Source organism: Brassica oleracea, chromosome C1 (assembly GCF_000695525.1).
Source record: "Brassica oleracea var. oleracea cultivar TO1000 chromosome C1, BOL, whole genome shotgun sequence".
NCBI lineage: Eukaryota > Viridiplantae > Streptophyta > Magnoliopsida > Brassicales > Brassicaceae > Brassica > Brassica oleracea.
The window spans coordinates 33,516,706-33,527,509 of record NC_027748.1 but is presented as its reverse complement, the minus strand read 5'-3'; the positions used below and the strand labels follow the sequence as shown (position 1 = coordinate 33,527,509).

The following is a 10,804-nucleotide window of genomic DNA, read 5'->3' as shown; positions in this document are numbered from 1 at the left end:
TTAACACAACTAACTAGCAACTTTCAAGCAAATTGATAAAGGAGGACACATGGGTATAGGAATTTGATGTCAAATGATTAAGATTCAATCTAAATGGCAAGGTTTCAATCAACATATTTTCCTAATTCTAGATAACAATTCTAAGCTAGTTCTTTGTCAAGACAAAACCTCATTTACTCTCATTGATCAAACATCAAATGCCTTTGGTTTGTGTCAATCAAGAAATCATTAAGAACAAATCATTCAACTTTCTAAGCTCCCCTAACATCAAATGCCTTTGGTTTGTGTCAATCAAGAAATCATTAAGAACAAATCATTCAACTTTCTAAGCTCCCCTAACATCAAATGCCTTTGGTAGGGTAAGCTAAGAGCATGTTGAGTTGGCTCAGACATTTCATCGAACACCTCCCGGGCAATGAAATGTCTAGATATCTAATCCAAATTGGTCAACTCTAGATTAGCATTAAGATCACTCAATCAGAAAACATATTAATCTACTCTAAACATTCTAGATCATCACTTAATCATCCTAGCCCATGAATCCAAAGATGACTACTCACTCATTATCATGGTAGACACTAAATCATTAGTTGATCTAAGTATAAACATGACTAATGATCAAAGTAATCAAGCAAACACAAGAGAATATGATCAAGATTAGATCTTTCACCCAAAAGTGGCATTTTTATTAGATAGAAAACAAGATATCCCCTAAAATTAGGTCTAAAAAGTATTTATAGTGGACTTAAAACGAGCTGGGTTGACCCAACAAGCATGGGTTGACCCAAGATAATTTGGGTAAAAAGTTGGTAAAAACAGAAGTGCAGATTTTTCTAAGTGTCGCAGCTTGTTTTCGACACGCGTCTTCACGCCGCTGCAACAAGTACATATGGGGCAGGGGCGTGTGCATTTTCCCAGCGGTTTGGCTTGGCTGCTGCATTTGGCCGCTGGGACAGTTGAGAACTCGTCTTATGAACCAAAATCACCATTCTTGTCTCTAAATCATCTCCAAAGGTTTCAAACTCACCAAATAGCATCTCCATCACCTAATAGAGACAAATGTATATGCAATGCACCTAAATCTACTCTAAATGCATCTAAATGGAAAAATTGAGAACTAAAATGATTGCTAAAACTATGCAAATACACAAGATATCATAAACTTAACATCGTATCAGAATTCAAAGACACCCAGCCCAATTGAACTGAAATCGATCTGGCCCATCAAAAGAGACCGATTGATCGTAAACCGACCTGACCCCTATGGTCCGGCGGCCAAGACTAAACTGAATCCTACACTGGGATATTGTCGAGATTGATGGTTATACGAACCATCATCTCGAGGGGGGGGGGGATGAGAGAATATAAGCTCCCACATCGAAAGTTTAACTGAGACATGAATAATATATAAACGATTATGACCAATTCACTTATCACCAATTGGTTTCAAGTTGAAAACTCATGACAAGTCCTAACTTAACATGATGATTATTAAGTCGTGAAACAGATCGGAAGATGAGCTTTTGGTTCTGCTTTTCTTGTAATTCACAAGTTCGAGAGACGATGATGGGTTAAAGAAGAAGAAAAAAAAGATCTCGATTTTTCGAGTTTGTTGTTTCTTGATCAATTTATATATTCTTCTTCTTAGGTATGTGGTAAAGAAGATTTGTTTGGCTAAATAAACAGAGAGATGCAATCTTGCTGCGATCCAAGAGGTTAAATTACGTTTTTAACTTGTAAGTCTCGATTCTTGAAAACTCTAATTTGTATTTTATGACTTAATGAAATTCATATGAGTTTTGATATTAAAGCTTAAGAGTCCTTATATTGTGGAGTAAAAAGATCCATGGGTCGAAAATGTAATTTTAGCCTTTGTTCAAAGCTCATAATCAAGCACCAATTTAACATAGAATTCTGTTTTTTTTACTGGTTACTGGTTATGCAGGTTTGTGTGTGCATTATAACTAGTTATTGTGAGGGTGGAGACATGTAAGGCATTTCCATTCAAATTTTATGTTTCTTTTGTTGTTCTCTGGGGTTTATTTTTACTGATTTTGGTAAATGCAGGATATGTTAAAGAAAACTAGTGGAACATTTGTGTCTGAGGAAGTGATTAATCTCATTAAGACATCTATTTGGTATAGACAAGTAATGAACTGATATTGAATCTAACATTAGGATTATATCTTCTTTTGTGTAGAAACTATATATGTAGATGGATGGTTCAGCTACTATTGGCTATAGATTACCTCCATAACTATTATATATATTTCTATTAGGTTGTATATTAATATTCGATATATATTTACTTAAAGATACTTAGTATAATTATATAATATATATAATAGAAATAATAAAAATACAAGATATTCTAAGATATCTTTAGAACTATCGAGTTCTTCACTGTGACCTTAAGGTAAATTAATGTCTATTACTCTATATGCTTCAATGGAACAGATCACTCACAAACAATGTAAACCAAATTTTTACAGTGCTCCAACTTATTCCTCACCAAAGAAAACGAGATTTGATTAGGTAAAGATATCAGAAGCTGTTTTAAACCCCTTTGTGAGATCTTTTTTTCAGGTGACTCTGGTCTTGCAAAACTTCAAGGCAAAGATGATCTTGCTTCCTCGGTAATGCTCATATTTCATGGGATTTATAGCTCTAATAAAAACGAAAGGTTTGTTATTGAATTGATTGAAGATTCTGTTACAGTCACTCTCTTATATATGAGAGAGTATATATGGTTTGATCATAACCGAACTAATAGACTGGGTTTAACATAAACCGGACTATACAATCATCATATCTAATACCCCTCTTCAAGATGGCATGTATATGTTCGAAAATGCCATCTTGCGTACATGAGTAATAAACAAAGCATGATATAATGGTTTAGTAAACATGTCGACAAGCTGATTCTCCGTCCGAACATGTAGAGTCTTGATCAAACCCTTGATGATCTTCTCACGAACAATGTAACAATCATTTTCCAAGTGTTTAGTGCGCTCGTGAAACACTGCATTATTAGCAATATGGATAGCTGCAGTAAAATCACAAAAGAACGCCACCGGATTGATTTGGGGAGCGAGAAACTCCTGAAGAAGCTTCACCAACCAAGCAACTTCTCGAACAAAAAACTCCATAGCACGATACTCAGACTCGGCAGAAGAATGAGAAACCGTGTCTTGTTTCTTGGACTCCCAGACAATGAGTTATGGACCAAGAAACATACAAAAACCTGAAGTTGATCGGCGTGTGTCAGCAAAAGAAGACCAATCTGCATCCGTGAAACACTTGAGAAGCAAATCAGAATGAACCGAGTAGAAAATGCCTTTCCCAAGCGTGCTTTTTAAGTAATGAAGAACCTTATAAGCCGCTTGAAGATGAGACTGTTTGGGAGCTGATGCAAACTGACATAATCGATTAACCGCGAAGGTAATGTCAGGGTGGGTTATAGTCAGATACATCATCTTACCAACAAGTCTTATGTAGATAGTTGGATCAGGAAGAACAGGTTCAAGACTATCTTGAACAAGTTTGATACTCGGATCCATCGGAATAGTAGAAGGTTTACAAGACAAAAGGCATGTTTCTTCTAGTAACTCCAAAACATATTTGTACTGACAAATAGAAATCCCTTCTTTTGAACGAGCAATCTCTAGTCCCAAGAAATATCGCAAAGGACCAAGATCACGCAACTTGAAGGACTTCCTAAGACCTTCTTTAAGATGTGAAACACTGTCATCATCATTGCTTGCAATGATTATATCATCAACATAAACTAACACTGCAACATATTTGCCATGCTTGTGACTGATGAAGAGAGTGTGATTGGAGTGAGATGTCTGAAAGCCAAGGCTTATTAGGTGGAACTGAACTTCAGAAACCACTATCGTGAAGCCTGTCTAAGACCATATAATGACTTTTTGAGTCTACAAACCGGATTGGGAGGTAAGACAGTTCCTTCTTTGGGAGTATAACCCAGAGCAAGAGACATATATATTTCTTCAGCAAGATCGCCATTTAGAAAAGCATTAGAGATGTCCAATTGAGTGAGACTCCAATGCTTAACTGCTGCAACAACTAATAAGGTCTTGACTGTAGTCATTTTGGCCAGATGAGAAAATGTATCAACAAAATCTATCCCCTCCTGTTGTGTATAGCCTTTTGCTACAAGCCATGCCTTATACCTCTCCAACGTACCATCCGCATTGAGCTTTACTTTATAAACCCAACGACAACCAATAGCATGTTTACCATCATGTAAAGAAACTACTTCCCATGTATCAGTACTCTTCAGTGCAATAAGTTCTTCATTCATCGCTTGAATCCATTCATCAAACTTCTTTGCTTGAGCAAAGGATGAAGTTCGGGATGATGCATTACAGAGCAAATGCAATTCTTATAAGTTGAAGAAAGCTTCTCATAAGATACATGTGCACCCAGAGGATAGGGAATAGTAGTCTCTGTCATGTTACAGTAGTAATCTTGTAGGTGGTATACTGGAGTTTTAGTAGACCTTTTCTGATCAGAGGTAGAAGCCGGCTGATCAGTTAAAGTATACTTTGATTCCACAACCACATGACTTGTAGGAACTACTGTAGGAAGAGGAGCTGAGTCTGTGGATGATGATTCCTTATTATCAGGCACATAGGTATTATAAGGCACATAGGAACTAAAGATATCAGGTAAGTCTTTAGATTGATGGAATGGATAGATATCTTCATGAAACACTACATTTCGAGAGATGGAAATGATGTTTGTATCCAAATCCATAACCTTGTAGCCTTTATAAAACCTGACGGGTATCCAAGGAAGATGCATGCCTTAGCTCTTGGTTGAAATTTGTGCCGATTCTTTGAAGAAGTAGACACATAACAGAGGCATCCAAAAATATGTATGCATGTATAACCAGGTTGCTTAGAAGTCAGCCTCTGGTAAGGCGATTTGTCTTGAAGTAAAGGTGAAGGAAGACGGTTGATCAAGAATACTGCAGTGAGTATACAATCAGACCAGTATTCAAGAGGTAACTTCGTCTGAAACATCAAAGAACGAGCCACATTCAATATATGTTGATGTTTACTTTCAACAACTGAGTTCTGTTCTGGAGTCTCTGGACAGGAATGAAAAGATGTGATTCCTTTTTCCTTATACAGAGTAGAAAACCGCAGCTCAGGTGCATTGTCGGACCTTGCTCCTTTGACTGTTGTCTGATACTGATTCTCCACCATTTTTAAGAAATCCGGGAAGACAGTAAGGACTTCATCTTTAGTACGCATAAGATAAATCCAAGTGACTCTGGTGTGATCATCCACAATTGTCAAGAAGTATTTATATCCCTCATTAGAAGTCACAGAAAAAGGACCCCAAGTATCAATATGCAACAAATCAAACGATTTGATACTCATATTATTGGGAGAGGGAAAAGGAAGATGCTTCTGTTTGGTAAGAGGGAAAATGGCACAATGAAAAGTAGTTTTATTTCTTTGAGGAATCGCTAATACATTCTAGATTGAATCAATCTTTTGAATAGCAGGATGTCCTAATCTATTGTGCCACAAGGCAGAGTCAAGAACAACATTATCACAAAAGTTTGATGGATTTGTAGAGAGCTCCCCAATAGATGCTTCATCCAGGATGTAGGTTTGAGATTTCTTCACCCTGACCAATCATCAACCCCCTAGAAAGATCCTGAATCATACAAGATCCACTGTCAAAAGCAACTCTAAAACCCAAGTCTCTTGTCATTTGACTAACACTGATGAGGTTTAATCTGAAGTCCGGGATATATAAGACAGTGTTCAAGATCAAACTCTCATTTATTTTGACTTTACCAGTACCAATGATCTTCACTCCTAGACCATTTGGTAAACTGATTGACTGATTAAGAGTCTCAGAGAGACTGAGAAACTTATTTTTCTCGTGACAAACATGATGAGTTGCCCCACTATCAATAATCCAATATTCTGAAGACAATACATTTCCAGTAGCTCTTAGCACGCCCACAAAGAATAAAGTGTTTGTAGAAAGAGTCATACCCGGAAGTGTAGTGACAGAACCACCAGAAGTAGACACTACATTGGTAGTTGTATCTTTGGATAGCTGTAGTTGAGTGTTGAAATATTCAATAACTCCCTGAATCTGGTCTTTAGATAGTGTATTCATCATGCATGCAGCAATACAATCATCAGTATTTTCAGATAGAGTCATGTTTGCTACCACAGGTTTCACTGGATTGGTTTGTTTCTCTGCAGCAGCCAAACGTTTTGACTTGAAACCAGGTGGAAAGCCATGAATCTTGTAACACTTATCCATTGTGTGACCCGAATAACCACAATGGGAACACAAAGGTCTGTTTGAACGATGAGATGGTGTTGACTGAGCAGCATTTATCAAGTTAGCAGGAATCTCAGTAGCTACATGAAACGCAGAAGCATTAGAGATAGGATTGATGTTCCTCTGACTGTGGTCTTGATCAAGAAGATTGTAAACTTCAGCGAGATCAGGAACGTTCTTCTTCATGATGATCTGACTTCTAGCATTAGTATAAGAATCATTCAATCAAGCAAGAAGCTTAATGATCTTGGCATGCTCCGTCTTAGTATACATCGCTTTGCAACAATCACAATTTTGACAAGTCTTCACACAATCTGCTCCACCAAAATCATCCCAAAGAGTCTTCAGCTTCGTATAGTAGGTAGATAGATCCATGGAGCCTTGATGAAGAGACCTGATTTGTTGTGTGAGATGATAAGATCTTGGCGATTTTGTGATACGGAAACATGTTGATAGATCTTTCCAAATCTCAGATGCATCATTAAACCTTAGAATACTTCCATATCCTTTGATGAAGTAAACATGTATATTATCAAAATAACAAGTGGAATAGCAATTTAGAAAAAGAGAAATGATACGTAGACGTTTTTTTTCAAAAAACTCATATTAATGTTGAAATTGATCTTCACTCGCACACATAAATTCAGTGCTTGTATATATAATGAAATGTAGAAATATTAGAAAACAAAGAAAAGGAGTTAAGAATCTATGATTTAACCATACTACTGCAACGAGACCAGATTCTATAATGAGGATGATTCTCTGGTGACCTTGGTAACGATCCACCAACAAACGATAACTTGTTCTTCGCATCTAGCACAATAGTAATCGCAAGAATCCAAGTGCTATAGTTCGTACCATCGAGTACCTCGAAGATGATGGATGCTCCAGGATTATCACCACTCGTAAGGAAATACGGTGAATACTGAATCCCATTGAAGTTGAACGACGCCGTTGGAATCAGAGTCGGAACGGTCATCGGAATAGATGAAGGAATGATTGGATCGGAAACAGTCGGCACCAGAATAGGTCGTCGAGCTGGATTCGTCGTCTTCGTCGCTGGAGTAGATATACGAACACCTCTGCGCGAAGATTGACGAAACGTAACCATTTTTGATGAAGACAAAGCTCGATTTGACGGAATAATCAAATCATGAGCTGAAAAAATGATTGATCAGAGAAGAATCCGATAGATCGAGGTCAAAGAAAGTGGAAAACGAAGATCGAGAGCTGAGTTTCGAGCTCAGCGCTCTGATACCATAATAGAAACGAAAAGTTTGTTATTGAATTGATTGAAGATTCTGTTACAATCACTCTCTTATATATGAGAGAGTATATTTGGTTTGATCATAACCGAACTAATAGACTCGGTTTAACATAAACCGGACTATACAATCATCATATCTAATAAGCTCTTAGCCGAACATTTCCTGAATCATTTTCTTGTTTTTCAGATTGTGGGAACACCAAACATGTGCCCAGAACTTCTTGCAGATATACCTTACGGCTACAAATCTGATATTTGGTCTTTAGGTTTATATTCTCTTCTTGAACTTACATAATCCTTAGAACTTCTAGTTTCTTGAACTTGTTCTTGATTTCTCTGAAAGATTTTGTTTTACAGGTTGTTGTATGTTTGAAGTAGCTGCACATCAACTTGCCTTCAAAGCTTCTGTAAGAACATTTCTCATTATGTGTTGTGTTAAATCTGAAGTCTCTTTTGAATTTTTTGAAAATTCTGTTTCTTGGAACCAAGACATGGCTGGACTCATCAACAAGATTAACCGCTCTTCTCTTTCTCCCCTCCCGGTCATGTATACATGTACATTTAGATTGTTTCCAAGTTTTTGAGTGTTGAAATATTAACAGTTTCTAATATGTTTTTTTTGCCAAAAAAGACTGCTTAAACATATTCAAGCAGTAGCAGAAAAAGTAGAGGAAAGAGATAAGAGAAAAAAAAGAATACAAATGCAAGTTCAAAAGACATAGAGAGACCAGGAAAGACCTAAGAGATGTCATTGATTATAGCACATTAACCCTACTACGTGGAATATCAGAAGAAGAGCCTGAGAAGCGATGAGAGAGCAGAAGCATTGGAATCTTTGTTGGAGCTTGTGCAGGTTCACTTAGGCAAGAAAAGTTTGATAAACTCAGAAGGAGTCTTAAAGCCTTTTGGAGATGAATCAGTTTCATCAAGAGAAATCGCGATTTGGCTCACCAAAAGTCTCATGAATGTAAAGAGAAAGCAAAATGATAATGAAACCAATCCTTAGAAAGAAACACTAACCACAACTTTTTCATGCAGCCATTTTGTGTATTAAAGACATTATTAATCACAAAGCAATAAATTTATTGATCAGATTCATAAAATCTGATCAACGAGCGCTTAGGACATTATTATAATTATTATTATCATATCATAAAAGTATTAGTGTAATAACTTATACAATGAGAATATACATCAAATTGGGTTATTTGACAAAATTATTTTGCATAGATTCTAAGGGACCTATCATAACAAAAAAGAGTTTTTTTCTCGTAGAAGCCCCTCCTTAATATATATATATTTACTGCAAGAGAAGAGCCAAGAAGGCGGAGAGTGATGCAGCAACGATGGAGCCAACCACCGGAAAAGCCACGGTGGCAGAGGAAGCACCTGGTGCTGGTGCTGGAGACTCCATGGTAGCCGCTGTGGCTGAGCTCACTAGCACAGCCGAGACAAAGAGGGCGACAAAGAAGTTGTTGATATTCTTCATTGCCATTATTTCTTTTTTGTTTATTTTGTGGATGTTAGTTTTGTGTTTTTCTTTATGCGATGGCATGAAGGTGAAGGTGGTGAAGGTATTTATATTATTAACAAAATGTGGAAGGAAAATAGGAGAGAGTTTCAAGGTTTGCCATTGATTAGCAAGACAGGATTCTCTAGTTTTTGTTGCTAAGTTTAGGTATTAATAAATGATAAAAATAAACTAGAGCTATAATTGTTCTTTGGTTGTTTGAATGAGTCTAATAAAGAAGAAGGAAAATTGTATTTTTGAAAAAGCATATCACAAATGATCACATGAGATATAATTAAACTTGCAATCTCATTGTCTCAGGCAAACTCAGCTCCAGAAAGTAAAGACTGCCAAAAAAAGACAAACATATCACCAAAGTCATAAACTAAAGGACGCAATAGCTATTTCAAAACCCCTGTTTTTGGAGATTGTGTGTGTTTTACCTTGCAGACATACATGCCATGCCAAAAAACAGCCTTCACAGCTTGCTTCTGTCCAGCATGCATCAACAAAGAAACCAATGCAACTTACCCACGACAATTACACCTAGAGGGTCAGCTAATTTGAATGCCTGCCACTTGCTGGTACATGCATAATATCGAGTTGGGATGAATAAGGCCCTAGTAGCCCCAGAGTATATAATGAACTTCAAACGGTGTAAATGAGAAGTGAATCCATATGCAACCAGAGTTTCACCAAGTATCCTAAATTATTAATGTTCAGCTAAGACACCACCAAATCTTCATATCTAGGAACTAGCAGCAATGTATTAAACACAAGATCAGGGTTTGTTTTAATAGCATTTTAGAAAAAACAATCCAGTCTTGCCGAAAATTCTGATGACACAACTACAACAATCTCAGATTACGCATTGATGATTCTCAAAGCTTCAACGAAAATAATTCACACAGTCTTGCCTTGCCCTTGAGTGCTTCTCGTTTTCTACCTAACCTTTCATCATTTTCTTTCTCCTTTCTCTGTCTGTCCCCTGGTTTATTATGTTGACCCGGAAGTACGTCCGGTCGTCAGTTTCAAAAAAAAAAAAGTACTTCCGGTCGATATAACCCGAAACTCCATCTACACGTGGGTAAACCCGATTTTTAGTTTCGAAGAAAATTAGTAAGACTTTCATATATAAAGTTATGAAAAATAAAACACTTTGATTTGGTTTAATTGAAGTCCTTCGCTTTGCTTAGAAACTGATATATCTTTAAATAAAAGAATTTGCTCGTAAAACAAATTAATACATCTATCTATATTATTAAAACTGAAGTACAATTTAGTACTGTTTGGAAACATGAATAATAGTATAACTGAGAATTGTTTGGAAACGAGGATATCATTATTACATTAATTGTATTTCTATATTTCACTCATATTAACAAATTTATTAATTATATTACCTTAACAATATTTCACATCATTAATTATATTACCATAATAATAATAGTGTAGATTTTTATTTAGTAGTTAATCAATATTAATTTTGTGCCAATTATAAAATAAAAAAAGTAAAATAACTGAGTTTTGCATAAGGTTAAACGTTTGTTTTAGTTTGTTTTACTAAAACATTTTTTTTTAATTTCAATCGGTGGAAAATTACGTAGCCAAAAAATAATTCAAAGACGTGTTTTGTGAATAAAATCATAACTTAAATCAAAATAATAAAAATGAATTACATTTAT

At 36.1% G+C, this 10,804-nt stretch overlaps 2 protein-coding genes and 1 pseudogene across 2 annotated transcripts in view; 1 reads left to right on the top strand and 2 right to left on the bottom strand.

Moving 5' to 3' along the window:
* Positions 1 to 1,480: 1,480 nt before the first annotated feature.
* On the top strand, positions 1,481 to 8,193 carry LOC106337959 (annotated as a pseudogene).
* A 425-nt stretch (positions 8,194 to 8,618) lies between these two features.
* On the bottom strand, positions 8,619 to 9,152 carry LOC106300948 (probable arabinogalactan protein 40). The gene has a single exon (XM_013737230.1). It carries the CDS (start codon positions 9,102 to 9,104, stop codon positions 8,910 to 8,912), a length of 195 nt encoding a protein of 64 aa, XP_013592684.1. The 5' UTR covers positions 9,105 to 9,152; the 3' UTR covers positions 8,619 to 8,909.
* A 284-nt stretch (positions 9,153 to 9,436) lies between these two features.
* Positions 9,437 to 10,804, bottom strand: part of LOC106337949 — an 18,280-nt gene continuing 16,912 nt past the window's right edge. The window contains exon 4 of the mRNA XM_013777042.1: positions 9,437 to 9,466. Coding sequence (XP_013632496.1) covers positions 9,437 to 9,466 — 30 coding nt within the window. The remainder of the gene's footprint in view (positions 9,467 to 10,804) is intronic.